Here is a 23,626-nt window from a genome sequence, read left to right on the forward strand (position 1 = left end):
CTGATGGTTTTATAAGGGGCTTTTCCCCCTTTGCTTGGCACTCATTCTCACTCCTGCAGCCCTGTGAAGAGGTGCCTTCCACCATGATTGTAAATTTCCCGAGCCTCCCAAGCAATGTGAAACTGTTAGTCAATTAAATCTTTTTCTTTATAAAATACATAGTCTCAGGTCTTTCTTCATAGCAGTGTGAGAACTAATACATCTTTCATGACTGACCACTTGTGGTTCTTCAGCAACTCCTGAGCCTCCTGCCTCTCCTCATTTTCTCAGGATGGAATACTGTGTCCTTTTCCTCCCCACTGGACACAGTCACTTTTCTGCACTCAGCTTAGGCATCACCTCTAGGAGGCTTCCCTTGTACTCAGTATTCTCATTGTGCCCTGGAAACAATACATTGCCTTAACAGGTTATATGAAGTAAACATTTATGTGACTCTTCCCCAATAGCCCTGAAGCTCTTTTAGAGTTGGGACCAGCTCTTAAATCATTTTGGGGTTTCCAGCACCAAGCACAGGGCCTAGCACATAGTAGGCTGGCAATCAATGTTAATGAATTAAACTGATTAGTAATAAGTGCTTTTTGCTGACATATTACATCCACAACCTACAACACATTTAAAGTCCTTTTCCCTGATCACCATTGTCTTATAAATTTTGATTACAAGGACAAATGAATGAAATCCTGACGAAGAGGGATAAGGCCTGGAGGTCATATAAGCAAATTTTCAATTAAAATTCTGATTTTTAGTAGGGGGTAAGTCTTTTGTCTTTTGATCCCAGCCCTTATGACCTGTACTTTTTTTTTTAAGACAGAGTTTCGCTCTTGCTGCCCACGCTGGAGTGCAATGGCGTGATCTCGGCTCACCTTAGCCTCTGCCTTCCGAGCTCAAGCGATTCTCCTACCTCAGCCTGCTGCATAGCTGGGATTACAGGCATGTACCACCATGCCAGGCTAATTTTGTATTTTTAGTGAGACAGGCTTCTTCGTCAGGCTGTTGACCTGTACTGTTTTAACAGGTAGGGCTGAAATGAAGTAGTCCCATAAATATATGTTCTGCACTACATTCATTTGTTGGGTTCTTAGAGTTTACCGATTTTGATCTAAAAGTAGGCCTGCCAGCAATACTTACAATCTCTCATTCTAAGTCAATGCTTTTGGATCAAGCTTTTTGGATCCAGTGTAAAGTGGAGCCCCTTCAAAGAGAACACACAGGGGGAAAATGAAAACAAAAAACACCCGGTTAAGCAGGTGTCCTAGTGGAGTTCTCAACTTCTCCAGAACGTGTGTGCACCGTCTATAGTTACTTGCCCCTCCCATCGGCCTGAGGGCCCAGTTGACCCTGGTATCAGCAGAAGCCAGCAGCTTCCTTGGTGGGGCCACCTGCCCTCCGCTGACAGGCTTGCACGCGGCCAAGGTACCTTGGCCCACGCCTCAGAGGCCGCCGCTGCTGGACAGCGCAGCGGGGGTCACGTGTCCCTGTCCCGCCACTGCCCCAGGCCTTGAGCCCTCCCCGGCCGCAGGGCAGAGGCCGCTGGATCACGCGCACCCGGGCGGCCAAGGCTGGGCCCAGCCAATGGGCTGGCGGCGCTCGCATGACCCGCGCCGGCGGGAGGGCGTGGGGAGGCAGGCCAGGCGCGCACGCTGTCTGGCCGTGTCGCCGCCCCGCCGCCGCCGGGACTGGAAGTGAGCCGCCTGGGCCCCGAGCGCCAGCCAGCCAGTGAGTGGGTCCCGCAGCCGAAAGCACCCGGGGCGAAGTATGGCTGCCGCTAAGGTAAACGCGGGCGCGAGGCCGAGGGGAGCGCGCTGGCCGGATCAACCTGGGGGCGCGAGAGGTTCGGGCGCTCACGTGCCTGAGTTGGTGCCACAGGGGAAGCAGAATAGGGTGCCGGGCAGCCGTTCCACCTTGCAGCTGCAGAAGGGAGGGGGCCACTCCTCCGGGGCAGCACTGGCGGACGGTGCGGAGACCGAGGCCCGACCTCGGATTGGAAACTTTGCGGGCCGGACACTCCCACTTGGCCCGGGGCGGGAGTTGGTGGTGCCTGATGGGGCTGAACCAGGGCGGGCGAGGAGGAGTGAATGCGATTGGGGCTTGGTGCACCCCGGGCAGGGAAGCTCTGGCGGTCCTCTCGACCTCCCCAGCGAGCTCCTGCTTCTCACCCCGGTGCTTGTTGACTCAGGCTTCTCCTCACCCAGGCCACAGCCCGGGCTGAAGCCTGATCCTATTACGTTACAAGGGCTCCGCCCTCCCGCGGGTGGGGAAGTCACTTTGACTTCCGTTTGGAAACTGGCTGGGAGACTTGGCCTGCGTCTTTGTGAATAAAAAGTCCAGGGTCTCTCTTCCTCCCCGCTCTCCCATCATTCCCATCTTCCCCCTCCCTCTCGCCATCTGACAACACTTAGATGCCCGCCTCGGAGCATTTGAGAGGCTTCTTTTTGGAAACGATGAAACACGTTGTCCTGGGAGCCTGTCACTCCTGTGAAGTTGTACTTGAAAGGGATTCTGTGTAATGTGAATCATTCACTAACCCAGAGGAAAGGCAACTCCAACACTTGACCTTTCCTCTTTCACCATTTCTTGAAACCTGGACACCATTTCAGTTTCTTTGGACTGCATTTCAACTTCTTGGGCAGAATACCATATTTAGTCCCAATCACTTGAATCATTTGGAATTTATTGCTTTTAATTTAAGTTCACGAAGGCAGCCCTCTAATCAAGCCTATACAACTTCTTAGCTCATTTTAAGTGCAGTGAACTTAAATATACCTAACATTTCAAACATTTGTCCTTAATCAAAACTCTGTGATAACCCTCAAGAGGAAAACATGACCAACACATCATATTCCTATTTATTCAAGCAAACTAATCACATTTGCAATGGAAATTGTAAGCAGACAAATATATTTAAATGCTGTTCTATGACTTAAGTCTCTCCAGGCTCCCCAAATCTGTAGGCTTCTTCATGTTTTTACACTCTGTGGCCTAAGTGGCTTTTCTCTTTTCTGTAATTACTCCGAGTTCCATCCTTAGGAAAGTACTCTGGGTCTATGGGCTTATGTATGTGTGCATATGAACACACAGGTGTTTGTGTGTGTATACATATCTATCTATAACTGTTTTCAGCAGTTTCTCTAAGCATCACTAGGATTCAAATTTGAATCCTTCAGCTTAACTCTTTCAAGTCCAATAGGCCTTGACCTTTTCTTTGCACTAAATTTGCATGCAACCAAAGTACAAGGCTTGGTATGAATTCCCTAAAGTAGGTGGGACGAGGTACCCGTTTGTTACTGTTAAAGTTTTGTATTTGCAGGTGATGTAAATAATTTTACTTTATTTGGAGGTAAAATAATTGAGGAACATAAATTGAGACGTGGGCATAGAAATGGAGTATAAGACTTGAGTAATAATAAGTAAAATAAGTGACCTGGTACAGTGGCTCATGCCTGTAATTCCAGCACTCTGGGAGGCTGGGGCAGGCAGATCAACTGAGTTCAGGAGTTTGAGACCAGCCTGGCCAATGTAGCAAAACCCTGTCTCTACTAAAAATACAAAAAACGTTGGCCAGGCGTGATGGTGGGCACCTGTAATCCCAGCTACTCAGGATGCTGAGGCAGAAACATAACTTGAACCCAGGAGGCGGAGATTGCCGTGAGCCGAGATCATGCCATTGCACTCCAGTCTGGGCAACAGAGTGAGACCCTGTTTTTAAAAAAAAAAAAAAAAAAAAGTAAAATAAGTGTTATGGAAGTTGTTTCAACTTTTTGGTTATATTTCTACATAATAGTAGAAGTGTCATATATCATGGGCAGTTGATTTTGAGCTAAGTAACAAGTGAGGGAAAATGAAACGTTCATTTTTACTTCTTGGGAGCTGTGTTTTCATGTCTTCATTTGCACTCACCTCTTTCTGGGATTTTTGAAAGCTCACTTCATATATACTTATATTTGCAATCCAACAGGATATATAAAAATCAAGTCCGAGTAGAGGGGAAGGTAAGATGAAGCCAGGACTAAAGTCAAGTCCGAGTAGATGGGAAGGTAAGATGAAGCCAGGGCTAAAGTTAGTGGAAAATTATGTGCTTACAAGAGGTGACTGCATTTTCTCCCAGCCAAAGCAAAAAGGAAGTGATCAGTGCGGTTATTTACTTGGGAGAGAAGTCTTATATTGCTCTCTGAGAGCAGTTTCTTTAATATGCTGTGGGTGAACTGCATTTGAAACTACCTGATCACCATAGATATATATCTGTGACTTACAAAATGCCGTTTCTTATCATGTCACTCATTATAACTCAATGGCAGTGCAGTAAATGTGGCCTTAAAAGGTGCCTCAAAGAAGCTGCTGGTCTAACTTATTCTTGGAATAAGACCAGCAGCTTCTTTGAGCTGCCTTTGGTCATCACCTTTATCAGTTGATTCTGTTGGCACCAGGCAGCCTGAGTTAAAGGCTGTGCTCCTTGCTTTTTCCCTGGAGCATAGCTATTCCATGTTGCCAGCTGAACGTAAAGCCATACGGGTAGGATTCCCATTCTCTGCTCCGTCGCCAGGCTGGAGGGCAGTGGGGCAGTTTTGGCTCACTGCAGCCTCTACCTTCTGAGTTCAAGCAATTCTCTTGCCTCTGCCTCCTGAGTAGCTGGGAACAGGCTTGCGCCACCATGCCCAGATAATATTTGTGTTTTTAGTAGAGACGGGATTTTACCATGTTGGCCAGGATGGTCTCGATCTCTTGACATCATGATCCACCTGCCTCAGCCTCACAAAGTGCTGGGATTACAGGTGTGAGCCACCAAGCCCAGCCAATAAAACAATTTTTGAAAGGAGGTAATTGAGAAGTCACGCTTTTCTTCTCTTCTGCCCTTTTTTTAGTTAAAGGGGAGCTTTCTTCTTTGTCAGTAGTGAAATTTATTAAGAATGATGTAACTAAACTATATGAACCTACTAAAAGCTAGAATATGCTCCCTTGAGTTCAAACCTGAGGTAAGTTCTAGGGTAAAACTGAACACAAGCCAATAATTTGGGTGAAATTAGCCTAGAACTAAAATATGGAAATTTTGGGACATATTAAAGCATTAATAATAATGAAAATTTGATCTGTAGGACTAGTACACTTAATATTGACTTTACATTCTTGGATGAGTTGTTGCTGTGATCATTGATTCATTTATTGTGTATTGTGCTCTTTCCAATGTTGCATATGGGTCTAAACTTAGGATACTAAAATGAATTGCTAGCTGGGCATGGTGGCATGCATCTGTGGTCCCAGCTACTTGGGAGGCTGAGGCAGAAGGATCAATTGAGACCAGAAGGCAGAGGTTGCAGTGAGCTGAGATAGCGCCACTGTATTCCAGCTTGGGCAACAGAGTGAGATCCTGTCTCAAAAACAAAAATAAATAAAATGAATTGGACTCCATTTCGGTGTTGAAGAAAACAATTCCGGGGGACTAAGTTCTCAATGGAAATGCCCTACTAAGAGGTTTGTGGGAACAGTAGGGGAAAAGCCCATTTCTGAGGAGGTGAAGGAAGTCTGAAAAGTGCTAGTATTTCAGAAGGAATGGATGGGGAAGAAGAAAGATCCAATCCAGTGGTTGGAAACAAATGAAGGGTAGGGAGGTGAGAGCACCTGCTACATTTAGGTAATAGCAGGTAATAAAAGCTAAAAGTAGCTGACACTAACTGAGCGCTTACTAGATACCAAATTCAGTTCTAAATGTGTTTCATTGTTGATTCAGTTAATGCCTTAGCCTGAGTTAGTTACTATCATCCTTTTTTATAGATGAAGGCTCTCAGTTACCAAGAGGTGATGTTAGTGGCTCAAGATCTGATAATTAGGCCCTAACGTGGTGGCTCACACCTGTAATCCCAGCACTTGCTAGGCAGAGAAGGGTGAATCACATGAGGTTAGGAGTTTGAGACCAGCCTGGCCAATGTGGTGAAACCCCGCCTATACTAAAAATAAAAAACAATTAGCTGGGCGTGGTAGCACAGCTACTCTGGAGGCTGAGGCAGGGGAATTTGATTGAACCCAGGAGGCAGAGGTTGGAGTGAGCCAACATTGCGCCATTGTACTCCAGCCTGGGCCATAGAGCAAGACTCTTGTCTCTCTCTCTCTCTCTCTCTCTCTCTCTCTCTCTCTCTCTCTCTCTCTCTCTCTCACACACACACACACACACACACACACACGCAGATCTGATAGTTAGGAAATTATGGAGCTAGAGTTTAAATTCTGCCAGTCTGGCTCCAGGAGCTGTAGTCTTACCCTATCCACCATGTCTTCCTGGTAGTTTAACATGGTGGAGAGTAAAGTTTATGGGAAAGGTATGGAGATGACTTAGGAGGGGAAGCTAGATGTCTCAGCGTAAACCAGACTTTTATTTGAGAACTGCCTTACCTAGTGCTTATTGTATGCCAGTTACTTTTCCAAGTGCCTTACAGATAATAATTCAATTAATTTTCATAATATCAAGAATAGGTGCTTTCCATTCTTGACCTCAACTTACAGGTGAGAAGACTGAGTTAGGGGAGGTTAGGTAATTTCTCACACTTGTACAGCAAATAAGTGCTACAGCCTTGACTGGAACTTTGCCAATGTCTTCAGAGGCTCTGCTCTTAACCCCTGCGCTGCTCTCCCAGGCCTTAAAAAGAGTTCCATTTGCGAAGGTATGTGTGTGAGCATTCACATGCCATCGGTTATGGATGTGTATATTTCCTGGTCATCCCAGTACAGTAGTTCTTATCTTAGAATATCTTTGTCACTCTGTATTTGCTTCATTTCAGTGTTTATTTATTAAGTGTATTTCTCATTTCTCCAACCAGATCTTAGATTCCTGCAGGATAGGAATTGTCATATATCTTTTATTTAATTGCTTTATTGAGATATAATTCAGATGACAAAATTTACCCATTTAAAGCATGTGATTTATTGGTTTTCAGTATATGCACAGACTTGTGTAACTGTCACCACTGTCTTATACCTTTGTAGAAACTTTAATCCAGTTTCCATTACTTAGGACTTGGACGATAATATATATATATTTGAGACAGTGTCTCACTCTCTCACCCAGATGAGAATGCAGTGGTGCGATTATTGCCCACTGTAGCCTCGACCTCCTGGACTTGAGATCCTCTCACCTCAACCTCTTGAGTAGCTGGAATCTCAGGCACACACTACCACACCCAACTAATTATATATATATATATATTTTTTGAAGAGACGGGGGTCTCACTATGTTGCCTAGGCTTTGGGCTATGTATTTAGCCCCCATGTTTTCCACGTTTTTCATCTATCATGAAACCCTCTTTCAAAGGTTTTTTTTTCACCCTTCCATTTATGTCAAAATCGATTTTATTACAGCCAAAATGGTAGAATTAGCTGTACATAATCTATTTTGTACACACACACACACACACACACACACACACACACACACTTTAAGTTATAGGGAATAAAGTTTATTTTGGCAGATAGTGTTAAACAAAATTAAAGTTGCATACATTAGTAACATAACTCAACATCCTTAATTTGGTATAAGTGTGACACATTTTCTTGCTTTTCTGTGTTCTGCTAAATCACCATACCTAATCATCATCACTTATCCTGATTTGTCATTCAGGATAAAATATATGGACGTTATTAAAGATATTCTTCAAATGGCAGACTTTTTTCTCCCCCCGGTAAAAACTCTACTAGGTATTTGGTGATATAATAAAGCAAATCAGTTTTTGTGCTAGGAATGGAGGAAAGAAGGTTTGAGTTGTTTTTCTGCTACCATGACGATGATGATTAAAACAAGTTTCTGTGGTTCCACTGTTTGGGGTTTAGGGGTTCTTAACTTGTCAGAGCTGGCTGGCCTTGGAGTTTTTGTTAACGCAATGATCTTTACTCTTTCCCTCCTCAGTCGTGTCACTCTTTACCAGGAGTGTCCTGGAAATGGAGTCCTAGAAACATTTGTAATTGGTCCAAATTCCCTGGAATGCCTTTGCTTTTAGCACTGCTGTAGACCAGTGGTTCCTGCACATTGAAGTCTTCTGGACTGGTATAAAAGTTGCTGATGCCTGGGTTTCACTCCAGAGATCATGATTGAATTGGACGTGAGTGTGGCCTGAGCCTCAGGATTTTTAAAAGCTTGACAACCACTGTCATTTTAGTGCATGTCCTTCAGGAGACCTTCTGCTGGCTCCTTCTTGGAATAAGAAAGGAATGCAGTGAGATTAAGTTAAAGTCCCTGGGGTATCAGTTCAAAGGAAGGGTATGTACAGGTTTCTCCAAATTCTCTTCTTTCTTGACAGTTTTGTTTCAGTCCTGCCTGGTGTCTCCTGGGTGCTTATACAATTTATACAGTTTTGTGATAATTTTAGAATATAGGTTTTATTCCCAAAATTGATTAAAAACTCCATTTGTCTCCCGCAGAGTCTCAGTGGTTTTTTTTGTGATCAGAGAAGGTGCTGGAGGAGGGAAGTATTACAGAGAGTAAACCTGGTCTCAGAGCCCTGTCCTGGGCTAACCTCATCCAGGGCCATGTGGTGCCAGTGTTCAGGTCACTCAGGTCAGCTTAGGCTTTAGAGCAAATAGAGAGTTGGGAAGGTATGGGGAGAGTCGAAAGGTGATGTGTAGTGTAAAAAAGTCAGGGAGCAGGTCTTTTTTTGGGTACTGAGTTCTTCTAGAAGATTGTCAGAGGAGCTCTGACTCCTCGGTGCTTTGGCCTCTTAGACCTTTAGTCCAGTGACCAGTCTCTGTTTTTGATGAATTCTTAGAGGAAACCATTCCTCCCTTTGTTCTCCACTATCTATGAGGATTATCTGCTATGGCATTCCTGCTGAGCGCTTTCAATTCTCTGCCATTTGCTGCTTCCTAAGCAACAACAGATTTCCTCATAAGACTCTATGGGTTTGCCTTAGGGTGGATCTTGGAACAGAGGAATGTGTGACACTGAGACATGTGTTGGTTCTGCTTTGGGGTAAGGCTGAGACGTGTTGGTTCTGCTTTGGGGTAAGGAGAGTGATATGCCTTTGTGTAGTAATAAAATTCCTTTAGTAAAGTATTTAATAACAACTGGGCAAACCCTGTTTTCATGGCCTGTTTAACCAGACAGACCTCTAATTGAGTGGAAATGAACTAAATGAAATGCCCTTCTCCTAAAAGTGACCAGTAATCTCAATTCTAAACCTATTGGCTTGTCCTCATTTCTGGGCTCCTGTGACCCTGTGTCCCACCCTTCCTTTCTCATCATTTGCTTTCACGATGTCCCCTTTCTTCATTGACCTCTAGCCTCATATTTTCCCTTTATTGTTCTTTGCAGATGGTGGTGGCTGTTGCTGCTACTGCTTCTGCTTCTTCTTTATTCTTTCCTCCTCCTTCTCGTTTCTTCTTCTTTGAACCAGCAAAAATATGTTTTTATTTTAGGGTTTAGCAGCATGACATATGCATATAGAATGATAGTACACTTTACCCAAGTCTTTAAAACAGAATGTACTAATTTACCAATTAGAAATTCTGGCCAAAAAGGCAGTGTTTTTCTCTTCCCTGTACAGGTCAGGTATATTTAGATCCAGCATGAATTCTGTACCTTTTGAGAAGCATTACTTCAGCTAAAATCCAGAAATCTTTCACTTTTTCTGAATCTAACCAAGGATCTTTCTTTTTTAAAAAAAATATACATTTAAAAAATAATTTCAACTTTTATTTTAGATTGAGGAGGTACATGTGCAGATTTGTTGCCTGGGTATATTGCATGATGCTGAGGCTTGTGTTCCAGTTGACCCCATCACCCAGGTACTGAGCATAGTACCCAATAGTTAGTTTTTCAATCCTTGTCCCCCATCCTCCGTCCTCTCAAGTAGTCCCCAGTGTCTGTTGTTGCCATCTTTATGCCCTTGAGTACCCATTATTGGGCTCCTGCTTATAAATGAGAACATGTGGTATTTGGGTTTCTGTTCCTGAATTAATTCACTTAGGGTCATGGCCTCCAGCTGCATCCATGTTGCAAAGGACATGATTTTGTTCTTTTTTATGTCTGCAAGGTATTCCATAGTGGATATATGCCACGTTTTCTTTATGCAATTCACCATTGATGGGCACCTAGTTTGGTTCCCCATCTTTGCTGTTCTGAATAGTACTGTGCTTTGTGGGCTTTTCTTCATTCCGCCTGGACACCTGGAAGGTTGGTGTCCCCCAAGGCTGTGCCTGAGATCCTCTCTTCCTTTCAGCTTCTGCTGCACTGCCTACCCACTTAATGGGGATTGGCTCCATGTTGCTGCTTAGCCTGGGTGCTGCTTAGCCTCTCTCAAGCTCTAGCCCTGCATTTTTAGCTGGAAAACCCACTTATCTGTCTCAAAGATATTTCAGACTCTGCTGACCTAGAACTCACTAGCTCCTAGAACTGTATTCATCTTTTTGGTCATTCCTGACTTCAGCCTGCAGCTTCACTTTCCTAATAGTGAAAGTTTCCTAAGAGAGACATCATCAGCAGTAATTGGTTATGGGAAAAGAGGTGGATCAGTGAAAGCCTTCTACATCCCTAGAGCATCTATGTCCTATCTTCTCCATTCAAATTCAGGTCCTCATTATTTTGTAGTTGTACCATTGCTGTAATCTCATCCCTGCATCTCCCTCTCCATTCTGTCCAAACTGCCAAAGGACTTTTCTAAGGTTGGCTCTTGTTGCCATGATAATAGCTGTACTGTGTTCATGGGTACAATATTAGCAGCTTTAAAAAATGCATTCAAGTGCATAAGTGACAAAGCCTATTTGTCAGCACCTATACTGTGCTGGGCTTCCAAAAACAAGTAGGCTACTAGATTTGTTTTCAAGAAGCTCAAAGTCTTCAGGGATTGATATAACCAGATAATGTAAAGACTCAAGCTTCATTATTTGGTCTTTATAATCATCTACAAGGTAGCAGGGAAGGCGTTGATAACCTGATTTGTCAGGTAAATAAATCTAAGGCTCAAAAAGATTATGCAAATAATAATAATAACATTAGCTTACATTTATATAACACTTATAAAAGCTAGACACTGTTCCAAGCAATTTATATCTACTAATGTAATATTCATAACAATCCTATGACATGTAAGTGCTCTTACCTTCGTAATATAGATGGGAAACTCATCTATACAGAGTAGTTAAGCTCTTTTTTTTTTTTTTTTTTGAGATGGAGTCTCAAAAGGCTGGAGTGCAATGGCACAATCTTGGCTCACTGCAACCTCTGCCTCCAGGTTTAGCCTACTGAGTAGCTGGGATTACAGGGGTATGCCACCACACCTGGCTAATTTTTGATTTATTTTTTTTTTTTAGTAGAGATGGGGTTTCACCATGTTGGTCAGGCTGGTTTCGAACTCTTGAACTTGTGATCTGCCCGCCTCACCCTCCCAAAGTGCTGGGATTATAGGTATGAGCCACTGTGTCTGGCCTAGTTAAGTTCTTTGAGACACAGAAAGATTACATAATTTGCCCAAGGCCACACTGCACACTGCTTGTAAATAGGAGAGCTACACAGGCAGCCTGGCTTCAGAGCCCAAGCACATAACCACTCTGCTACATTGTCCTCTTTAATTTACCTTCCTATGTAGTGTGGCTTCTGTTGCCCAAAGAATAAAATTTAAACTCTTTAGGCAGCAAAAAGCCCCTTGGTCTTGGCTGTATTTTCGATACTTTTAATACTTTCCCAGTATTACCTCATACTCATTCAATTTTCATATTCTTCATAGCAGTTTGTGAATGGGACATATCAACTTCTATTCATATTTCTTGCCATAAAACTATGGCAACAGGGTAGCAGGATAAAAGAGAGCCTGTTTATTTATTTGTTTAACGTAGAGCTCAGTCAGAGACAGAATTTTTTTTTTTTCTTTTTTTTTTTTTTTTAGCCTTTATCAGAAAGAAATACTTCTTTCATTTCTCCATATTGATGGGCAGATATACAAACACACACACACACACACACACACACACACACACTTTATTTATTTATTTATTTATGCCTGCGTTCTCTTCAGTTTTCAGAAGGGGCTGTGATTCTGTTTCCCCATTTCTCAAAGCCCCTGTAGGAATGCTAAAACCCATGTCCTAAGATTACAGTTTTTATAGTTGGTTTGTTCTAATCAATATTCAGATATGGTCCACAGATGGCTGGTTGATAAGTCTTTTAAATCCTGTTAATCTAAAGGTTTTCCTGCCCCCTTTTTGTTCGTTTCCTTGCAGTTTATTTGGTGTGGGAATTGGGTCATCTTTCCTGTAATTTCCCACAATTTGAACTTTGCTGATTACATCTTTGTGGTGTTCCTTGGCCTCAGTATTTGCTGCAAGTGACAGTTTGATCTAAACACTCGATCAAGTCATAGTCTTTTTAGGTTTTAGTTAGAATACTTCCTAGATGGTGCTGAGTACTTCCCATCAGATTGCTGGGTACTTAGTACTAGGTACTCACATGAGGAGGCACCTAATTCTTGGTTGTCTCCTGTGGTGTTACATTTTGGTCAGTGAGTTCAGATGTTCTCATCTTAACTCAGCTTTTTGCATAATGGTTTTAATTAGCTAAGTTCAAATATTGACATTTGCCCTTCTTGGTGTAAAAGTGATTTGCATTCTTTAAATAAACACACTTATGTGTGTGTATGTATATGTGTTATGTATATGTATATTATATATATGAGTATATTTCATAATTGTTATAAAAATAATGGCAGTTAAAATTCAGTTGGATATTAATTAATGGGTACAGAGTTTGTGTTTGGGATGATGAAATGGGTAGTGGTGATAGTTATAGAACATTGTGAATGTACTTAATGCCACTGAATTGTATACTTAAAAATGGTTAAAATGATAAACTTTATGGCATGTATATTTTGCCACAATGAAGACAAATCAGTCGGAAGTAGATTGTAATATAAGAATTAAAAAAACTATCACAACATAATGAGTGATAATTACTGCTCCCTAAAAGGAGCCAAAGTGAGATGGAGAGTAGATTGGTAAAGCTTTCTTTACCGAAGAATGCTAGCTTATCAAGGTAGAAGCTATGCTAGAATTAGAAAAAGGAAAAAAATGACTTTGCTACCTACAAGTAATAACTGATTCAGGCATAGATTGTCATTGGATGCTGAAGCCTTTCAGTATAAGACTGTTGGAATTCCCATTGCCTCAATGCATCTCCTAGTAAATTACTTGCTGTTTACAAAGGGACAAAAGTACTTTTAGAATGGAGAGATCTGCTTCAACCAAATGATCATCAGGAAATAGGAGAAACTAGCATTACGTACTGACTGATACTATGCAATGGGAAATATGCCACATGAACCTAAAAGAGTTCTTGCCAAAAATATTTAATCTGAATCTAATCATGAGGAAACAATCAGACAAATCCAGAAAATAAGACATGCTGCAAGACCTCTGGCCTGACTTCAAAAATGTCAGTGTTATGAATGAAGAAGGCTGGAGTAAAGGAGACTCCCCAAAAGTCCTGAGGACCAAATGCAGTGCTTGAGCCTGGGTTACAAACAAGTAAAGAAAAGAATTGGAGCAGCTATAATATGGGAACTGCACATTAAATGTTATTGTATTAGTTTTCTAGGGCTGCCATAACAAAGTACCACAGACTGGACAGCTTAAACAGCAGAAATTTATGTTTTCACAGTTCTGGAAGTTAAAAGTCTGAGATCGAGACCCCAGCAAGGTTGATTTCTCCTGAGGCCTTCTCTCCTTGGCTTGTAGGTGGTTGTCTTCATGTAGGTCCCTCTGTGTCTGTATCCTAATTTCCTCTTCGTATAAGGACATCAGTCTTATTGGATTAGGGTCCCCTTCATCATCTCATTTTAACTTAATGCCCTCTTCAAAGACCCTGTCTTCATATATGGCCAGTCATCTTCTGAGGGGCTAGGGTTGGGACTTCAACATATGAATTAGAGGTAGCAGACACAGTTCAGCCAGTAACAGTTATTGAATCATGTAAAATGTCTTGGGTGAGATAATGGTGTCAAGGTTCTGAAGGGGAATGATCTCTGCTGTTGATTTGTTTTATGTTTTCTCCAAGATTTTAAACTCTTGAGGACAAGAATATTCTCTGGACACAGATATGCCTCAGAGTAACTGTTGCATAGCATTCAGACACTGCTATGCATTTACTTGTCATGCCAACACATGGCAAAGTAAAGGGAGAAGGAGATTTTCTGCTACATGTGTATGGTTTGGTGTAAACCTTTTTCTAATAAGCCATTTGTTTAATCCCCTCCATCCCCCAACAAAATATATGATGAGAATTTGGAAATACTTGAGGAGTTGTGCATGGGTAATCTCCACGTGAGCACATGATGGAAAATCATAACATCAGAACAGACCTTGGCAGGGATTGTGCTGTCCCAAGGTAGATAAATCTCTATGACTACAGAAAGGCTGCTTCAAAAGCAGGCGCCTAGAGAAACACTCTCCCTTTTGATTAGAAAAGCCCAGGTATATTAGAGGGCAAAATTCCCAGCAGGTCCAAACAACGTGTTCCATTGCTGATGTTTCAGCTCAGCTAGTACCGGTAGTACCCTGGGTCATCAAGTGGCTTGAAAGACAAGACTGGTGATATCCTGTCTCTTCTTTGACCTTGCTGTGCCCACTGGCAAGGAATTTCATTTGCTTCTGAGAATTCACACACTCATTTTATTGCAGGTTGATGTTGATTCTGAGTTTGAGGATGCCACCATTGCCTTCCAGCTCAGTTCCAGAAGTGAAAGCTCAGCCCCAGATTCTCTTTTTATGGTGGTTCATGGAGATTTCAGTTACTCCATTTGTGGTGTCCAACAGCAACTTGAGAAGAGCCTGGTCTTGGCCTTTGCCCGATTTTCTATTGGTTTATTTGCCTTTTCACATTGATTTGTTCTAAGGGCGCTTCAAGAACATTGCCCCTTTGTCCTATCTATTGCAAATTTTTTGTTGTCGTTCTTCTCAGTTGTTGTTTAACTGATTTATGTTCACTTTTTAAATTGTTACATCAAATACTTTTTTCTTTATGGCTTCTGGATTATGTGGCTTCTGAGTTTGTTGTGTTTGAAATCAGCTTCCCTACTTAATATTACATAAGAAACCACCCGTGCTTTCTTCTAGTACTTTTTATGGTTCTCTTTCTCTCCTTTTAAATATTAACTCTGATTGAGATGCAGTTCTTTTGGTATAAGATGAAAGGTAGGGAGCCAGTTTAACTTTTGTTTTTCAGCCCCAGGAGTTCATGACCCTTCACTAGTGTGCCACATCATCAGCCAGAGAGACCTGCTGCTAATTCAGCCTCAATCTGCTGGTTCAGTCTTCAGAGGAAATCTGAATAGTTCAGAAAGCCAAGATCACCTCCCTGCAGGGTCAGCTGTCTGCTGCTGCCTCAGTCAGCTAGGCTGCTCTGAATATGAAGAGTAACTGGGAAGCATGGCGCTGCTAGATTATCTATCTCAAGTAGTGCTGTTTTCATTCAGTCCTTATTCTCTTAGCAGATGAGAAAACAAGAGGTCATGCTGCTGGTTAACTGTGGAGTCAGATTTAACTGTTGCACAGTTAAATCACTGCAAGTCAGATTAAACCATTGCAAAGTTCATAAAACAGGAAACATTCTAAGAGGGGAATCTGGTCAGAGAATTCTGGAGAAAGAGGCATTTGACTTAGTCCTTGAAAGAACAGCAGTATTTTTAAACCTCTAACTATGGATATTTCCCAAAAAGTACAAAATTGGAATAGTATAATGAACCTTCATCTCCCTATCTGGCCAGTAGTAATTATCAATTTATGGCCAATATTGTTTCATTTATACCATGCCTCTCTCCTCCTTTCATCCCTACTTTTTCTTTTAATTAAAACAATTTTTTTGAGACGAGATCTTGCTCTGTCATCTAGGCTAGAGTGCAGTGGTGAGATTATGGCTCACTGCAATCTCAACCTCCTGGGCTCAAACAGTCCTCCCACCTCAGCCTCCTGAGTAGTTGGGACTACAGGCATATGCCACTGTGCCTGGCTAATTTATCCTCACATGCTTTTCAAAGCAAACTCAGCCATCATATCATTGTATCTGTAAATATTTTATATATCTCTAAACAAGATTTCTTCAAAGCACTGTCACAATATCATTATTACACCTCAAAAATTATAGTAATTCTTCAATATCTTCAAGTATGTATTCTCTACACATTGTACACATTTCCCATATTGTCTTAAAATTTTTTAAATACTTGTTGAATTGTCATGTAAATAAGGTGCATGCATTACAATTGATTGATCTGTCTTAATTTTTTTTTGAATTACAAAGTTACTATTAATACTTTAGGGTGAGCCCCACAAGAATAAAGAACGCTGGGAAGGGGTAACCCCCTCACCCCCAGGAGTGTCCCAGAGGGAGAGAGACTACCTGCGGGGAAGGAAGCACCAAAGGGGCCCGCTGCAGACTCATGGCAAAGGGAAGCCATCGGTGCTGGGACCTGTGGTCATTACAGGAGGAAGCTTGAGTGTGGTGGGACTGGCTCCAGACACACAAGTGAAGGGCAAGAGGGATTGGTGTGAAGCTACAAAGCTACTTGGGTTTTTCCGTCTTCTTGTTTGCCTTCTGCTGCATGATCTCTGAGTCCTGGAGGGTAAAGATGATGGGGCACTGAGAAGTACCAGAGGGCAAAAAGAACAAAATACAGGGGAATGAAGGGCACAGAGGAGAAGATGGAAGTGGATGGGACTAAGCTCAACGTTGGGATGCTGTACTCCCACCCTAGGAGAACAAGAGAAGAGAGCTGAGGCTCAAAGGCAATCAGTCTCCATCCAGCTGTTGCCCAAGAGGTCAGAAGTCTTGCCACATAGGCCCAAGGCTTTCTTTTCTGTGTTGAGTACCACACCCAGCAACACCAGTGAGAAGGTTGGGAGAAAGAAGGAGAACTGGAAACAGCAAGGAGGGCCAGAAGCACTGGGCTGTCATAACCACAACTGTATCTGAAATGGGAAGCTCCCTGCCCTGGCCCTGAAGGTCAGACCCAGGGATGCTCAGAAATCAGACTCTGTGTCTTCATTTTCTTTTGATCTCTGGATTCTTTTGCCCGCTCAATCCTGTGCTCTCTTTTCCTCTGAAAGACAGTGTCACATAATGGCTGAAATCATTATGTGACAAGGATTTGCAATCAAATTACAGCTCTGCTACTTGCTAACTGCGACTTGGGCAAGTTACTCAACCTTTCTGTGTCTCAGTTTCCTCATCTGTAAAATGGGCATAACTATGTCTACTCCTTAGGGCTGTTGAGAGTGTCAATGAGCTAATGTTTGTAAAGCATTAGAGTCATGTCAAAAGTCATGGGCTGTGTGAGAGGGGCCCGGAGGGCTCACTCAAGTGCAATGTTGTGTTGTTTTTGAGATGAGTCCCCCGCTGTGCAGAGAGCTCATTTCCTTTTCCTTTCTGCTTCCTTCTGGTTCTTGACTATACTTCAGTCAGATGAGGTTGATACACAGCAGAATTTTGAACAGGTAAGGCTTTATTTAGTGGAAACAACTTCTTTATCGTCCTTTCATTGTTGGCTTTCTCTTCTTTATTTACTAAGTTTGCTCTTCTCTCTCAGAGGTGTTTAACTTTTTATGGCATTGTCTGGGCTTCAGCAACTTGTGATCTCTGAAGTAGAGCCTTTCAGCACTTTATAAATATGTCATATGCTTTTTATATTCCTTTGTTTCCCATCAGGAACATACATCCCAGTCTTCTGAACAGCACGATCAGTTTTTATTCATTTAAGGAGTAGTAGTAACTTGACACTTGCTAATATGTAACAAATTATATTGGGTGCGGTATTTACAGTTGTAGCTGGTTCCTAATTATACTGTAACCTTGATGCTTAAAAAAATTGAGCCTGAGTTCAGCATAAAATACTGGAGAATAATATGCTGCACTAGGCAGGTCTTCCTTCTACTGAACCATGGGCATTTCTGAATCATAATGCCAAATTAAAAAGACTTTATTTTAAATTGATTTCAGTTACAATGTTGTCCAGTGGCTTGATTCCTGAAGGTAGCTTTAAAGCCCCCCTTTTTGCTTAATAAACTCTGAGAATATCCTCCAGTTATTATAATTAGTGTCTAAATAACCTGAGCTCAGGGGTCATTTCTGGCTGCATGATCTACTAGTATTCATTTAACTCTTTTGTGCCTCAGCTTCCTTATCTAAAAAATGGGGACATTACTCACTCTTCCTCTTAAAAAGTTTTAATGCTATAGTATTTAAATGAAATAAGATATAAAGCCATTAGCACAATGCCTGACATAGAGTTAAGGACCCAATAAAAGTTAGCTGGTCATTGTTATTGCTATAATTAATAATAAATTATCCAGCTCCAAAGACCACCACTGTGACTCTCAACTTTAGCAGAATTAGGGTATTAATTCTGCTGCCACTCTACCCTATGATAGCATGTCTTACCATACATTTTATAGCGACCACTTGTCGGTAAGTCAGCTTTCCCTGCTTGGGGCAGGGCCTCTGGTATATTGGGTATTTTCTCCTTTGTCCTGGTGCTGGGCCTGTACACTGTAACCTGGTACACTGGTGCTGTCACCTGGTACACATAGGTGATTGTGTTGAATGGATGAGCAAGTAGAGCATCACCATCTAAGGAATGGTTGTTAGCTGGGGGTGGGGTAGTTTGGCCCCCAAGGGGATTTTTTTTTTTTTTTTTTTTAGCAGTGTCTGGAGATAGTTTCTTGGTTGTCACAGCTTGTGGGGGAAGGGATTGCTACTCACATCTAGTGGGTAGAGGTCAGCTTAATAACAATAATAGTAAAATCCAGAACTAGTATGTTTCAGGCTCTTTTGGCATAAAGAACCCAGCTAAAACACCACCATTCATTCCTTTTCTTTTTTTTTATTTTTCTCTACACGTTCAGAGAAACTTCTTTAGTAACAAACTATAGAAATGATCCCTGAAAGTATAGTCTTCACCATTCATTCTTAACTGTTATACTCTGCCTCTTAGTATCAGAATTTTAATGATGATGGCTTTATAGTTTATGCTTGTCTACAGCAGAGCAGAGTTAAATCTGATGTACATCACAATCTACTGAATCCTTCTGATAAACATCTCTAGTACCTCTGAAATGACTTGCTGGTGTAATTACCCAGTGGGTTAACATTTGTGATGTCTGATACTTTATAAGTCAACTGTTGAGTGAAATGAAGTTTTGCCAGCTGATTACATAGAAATGTTGTGGTTTGAAGAATGTTTAACATGGCATCTTGTCTCTATACTAATTTATATTTCAGTAACTTTTTTCATAATGACTGCTCTTCATTTATTAGGACTTAGGGGAACTGTAGGATGAAGGATGAGTGACTCAGTGGTTTCAGTAAAAATTATTTTCTTAAATTTGAGATACCTTTTTCTTCTTCCCAAGTTAATGTAACTGTGGGGTTTTAGGGAATTCCAAACTTTCTTTTGCAATTACTGATTGTTATCAGTCAGGGCTCACTTACAGAGAGCAGAATCTACTCTAGCTGGTTTAAGCAGAGAGAGATTTATTACAGGGTATTAAATGGCTTAGACAATTTGTTGGGAAGGTGAAAAAATAGACTTGAGGTTGAGCTCTCAAGAATGACATCTAGAGTCTCAAGTAGAGCAGGCCACCAAGACAGCAGTGACCTCCTGTGCAGTCATAATGCTGCCGGCCAAGTGAAAGTGTTTCAGGACCATGTGGCCACTGACATGGGAGGGCAGGAGGTTGCCAGAGGAAAACTAGACACTTCCCGCAAGGGTGCTTGCTTAGCAGAAACAGCAGAAGGTGGCCCCCAACTCCCCGACCTTTGCCAGATCTCACTCAATTTCATCTAGTTGACAGCACATAGGCCGCATAGCAGCAAGAGAGTCTGGGAATTGTAGTTTTAGCCTTCTACTGTCTTTAGTATAGGAAGATAAAGAAGGAGTATGGGCCCCAGCTTCTAAGTAGTTAGGTTACACCCAAGAATACTTTTCTTTGGGATTCAGGGCCACCTATTGTACTATTACCTCAGGTTCAAAAGACTATGCAGGACTGTTTCTCCTTCTGTCTCCCTTTCCTGCTTGTCACTGCACGCTTATTTACACCCACCCACCCCCCCCCCACACACACCCAGAAGCTTGCTTTTGATGAGCTACCTCTTTGAGTTTGTATTTCTTATCTAAGGCAAATAATTACTTTAGGATGGTAGAATTTTCAGTGTAAGTCTGTGCTTGCCTTGGCTTTCAGATGTTTCAGGTTTGGGAGGGTGACTGGGGAAGTATTGGCGAGGAAGGGCTGTGCTGTACAGTTGGTGATGTAGAAGCTGAGGTTGGGCCTTAGGTTGTAATGCAGTTCTCAGCCCACTCACATGTTGTAATTTCTTGAGGGAGCTTTAAAGATACCCATTCTAGAGACTTTCATTTGACTGATCTTTGGGATGGTTTGGATTCTATAAAACCTAAAAGTCCTACAGGGAACTTGAATATACAGCCAAGGCTGAGAACCAAAGTCTGATAATCAGTACATTAAAATTGGACATTATCTAAAACTGTGATTCTTAAACATTAATTCTATCAGGGTCACCTGAAGAGTTTGTTAAACCCTAAGGGATTTCTGGGACCTACCCAGTTTCTGATTCTGTGGGTATGGGATGGGCATGAGAAATTCACAGTAATCTGTAAAGGACCCTTTTCTTCTTAGTGATTTACTCTCTATGTTTGAAAAAATAAAACTACTTGATTAAAAATTCTTGATATAAAAACTTTGCTTTAATGTTGGAATCTATTCTTACAAATTCAAATTCAGAAGAATAATAATAAAGAAAATCAGGCAGTTTTAAGAATAGTAGTTGTAAATATTTACATACTATCAATGTATGAGAAAAAATGTAACAGTGAAAATAAGCCTTCTGGAAGCAATCTAAAGTTTGATGACTCTTCTAAACCCCAAGAATGAACTAAGTCTAATAATTCCAGGTTTCTAAAGTCCAAGAATGAACTAAGTCTAATAATTCCAGGCTTATGTGATACAAAGTATGCATGCTGAACAGCTGTTCTGAATTGACTTTAGAAGGGTGGCTACATTTTTGTGGCTTCCTTTTTCCAGCTCATAGAACCTCCTGGGTATTGGTTTTGCCACCAGGTAGAATTCATTGAAATGCGCCTTCAGAAACTGGTACATCTTATTGTAATTTTGCATTGTCTTCGATGAAGTTGTATTTAAATGTTCCTCGTTGATAGCAAATGACACTTAAATAAGAAGATAGGAATGGGAGGTGGCAGTAGAAATGGAAATTCCAAACAGCCACAGAGCACTTGACTGGTGAATAATAGATGGAATTACTGTAGAGATGAGGCCCAAGAGGCTGGTAGTAATTTTTCTGAATCCATCCCCTGTTGAACCGTACTTACCTATGCTTAAATAGAATGTACCAGGACCTGATACAAATTTTAGCGGGCCTCAGGGAAATCCTGTGGTGATCATTAACCATTTGCTGTACCTGGAACTCTGGGTTGGGGGTAGGATAGCTGCGACAATGATAAGGTAGGATGTCCACAATGTTTATTTAGTGGTTATTGAGTGTGTTTAAAGACCCATGAGTTTCTTTACCTTTTCTTTTGCTAATTTCTCCCCTCTAAATGATGAGCCAGTTTACCTATCATTTATATTTTTTAAGGAGTAAACATGGTAGAGCATAAACATCTTTGGATAAATAATACAGATAGTAGTAGACACCATTTATCGAGCACTTTAACAGTATGGCCTCTTTGGTTCTAAGCACTTTATGTAATCATCTCATATTACTCTTTTAGCTGTCTGGGACTTCCCATTTTATAAATGAGGAAAGTGAGGCTGAGAGATCAGGGCCTCTAGGTCACATAGCCAGTGAGTTTATGAGGTTGGTCTTGCTCCCTATTTGAGGATGATCTGACAATAAGGCCATTTTTTTTTTTTAAATGGAGATGGGGTCCCAGTATGTTGTCCAGGATAGTCTCAAACTCCTGGGCTCAAGTGATCCTCCCACCTTGGCCTCCCAAAGTGCTGAGATATAGGCATGAGCTACCATTCCTGTAAGATCATGTCCTTAATCACAGCATTGAATACACACTGTACACTGTTAGGAGAAATTAGGAGAGTTTTTGATTTTTTGGCATGTACTATATAGCATTATGTACCACATAAGGATGTTTTTGTCAGTGAAGGACTGCATATACAACGGTGGTCCCATAAATCATAATGGAGCTGCCCTGTATAGGTGTTCCGCATTTTATCTTTTATTTATTTATTTATTTATTTATTTATTTTTAAATTTTTTATTGGATTATAGGTTTTGGGGTACATGAGCAGAGCATGCAAGACAGTTGGGTAGGTACACACATGGCAGTGTGCTTTGCTTTTCTTCTCCCCTTCACCCACATTTGGCATTTCTCCCCAGGCTATCCCTCCCCACCTCCCCCTCCCACTGGCCCTCCCCTTTTCCCCCCAATAGACCCCAGTGTTTAGTACTCCCCTTTCTGTGTCCATGTGTTCTCATTTTTCATCACCCGCCTATGAGTGAGAATATGCGGTGTTTCATTTTCTGTTCTTGTGTCAGTTTGCTGAGGATGATGTTCTCCAGATTCATCCATGTCCCTACAAACGACACAAACTCATCATTTCTGATTGCTGCATAATATTCCATGGTATATATGTGCCACATTTTTCCAATCCAGTCTATGATCAATGGGCATTTGGGTTGATTCCAGGTCTTTGCTATTGTAAACAGTGCTGCAATGAACATTCGTGTACATGTGTCCTTATAGTAGAACGATTTATAGTCTTTTGGATATATACCCAGTAATGGGATTGCTGGGTCAAATGGAATTTCTATTTCTAAGGCCTTGAGGAATCGCCACACTGTCTTCCACAATGGTTGAACTAATTTACACTCCCACCAACAGTGTAAAAGTGTTCCTTTTTCTCCACATCCTCTCCAGCATCTGTTGTCTCCAGATTTTTTAATGATCGCCATTCTAACTGGCGTGAGATGGTACCTCAATGTGGTTTTGATTTGCATCTCTCTGATGACCAGTGACGATGAGCATTTTTTCATATGATTGTTGGCCTCATATATGTCTTCTTTCGTAAAGTATCTGTTCATATCCTTTGCTCACTTTTGAATGGGCTTGTTTGTTTTTTTCCTGTAAATCTGTTTGAGTTCTTTGTAAATTCTGGATATCAGCCCTTTGTCAGATGGGTAGACTGCGAAAATTTTTTCCCATTCTGTTGGTTGCCGATCTGCTCTAGTGGCTGTTTCTTTTGCGGTGCAGAAGCTGTGGAGTTTCATTAGGTCCCATTTGTCTATTTTGGCTTTTGTTGCCAATGCTTTTGGTGTTTTGTTCATGAAGTCCTTGCCTACTCTTATGTCCTGGATAGTTTTGCCTAGATTTCCTTCTAGGGTTTTTATGGTGCCAGGTCTTATGTTTAAGTCTTTAATCCATCTGGAGTGAATTTTAGTGTAAGGTGTCAGGAAGGGGTCCAGTTTCTGCTTTCTGCACATGGCTATCCAGTATTCCCAACACCATTTGTTAAACATGGAATCCTTTCCCCATTGCTTGTTTTTGTCAGGTTTATCAAAGATTGTATAGTTGTATGTATGTTGTGTTGCCTTCGGTGCCTCTGTTTTGTTCCATTGGTC

The 23,626-nt window shown here is 41.6% G+C and overlaps 1 protein-coding gene and 1 pseudogene across 8 annotated transcripts in view; one reads left to right on the forward strand and one right to left on the reverse strand.

The window, feature by feature from the left end:
• The first annotated feature begins 1,650 nt into the window (after nt 1–1,650).
• The window catches only part of SLC25A13 (solute carrier family 25 member 13), a 210,676-nt gene continuing 188,700 nt past the window's right edge, over nt 1,651–23,626 (forward strand). For all 8 annotated transcript variants that reach the window (XM_054237282.2, XM_078342730.1, XM_078342732.1 and 5 more), the window contains exon 1: nt 1,651–1,770. Coding sequence is in view for 2 of the 8 variants with exons in the window: in XM_035253818.3 (XP_035109709.1) it covers nt 1,756–1,770 (15 nt within the window). In the remaining 6 variants the exon portion in view is untranslated. The remainder of the gene's footprint in view (nt 1,771–23,626) is intronic.
• Nucleotides 18,757–18,913, reverse strand: LOC118144050 (small nucleolar RNA U3; annotated as a pseudogene).

This window comes from Callithrix jacchus, chromosome 11 (genome assembly GCF_049354715.1).
Source record: "Callithrix jacchus isolate 240 chromosome 11, calJac240_pri, whole genome shotgun sequence".
Lineage (NCBI taxonomy): Eukaryota > Metazoa > Chordata > Mammalia > Primates > Cebidae > Callithrix > Callithrix jacchus.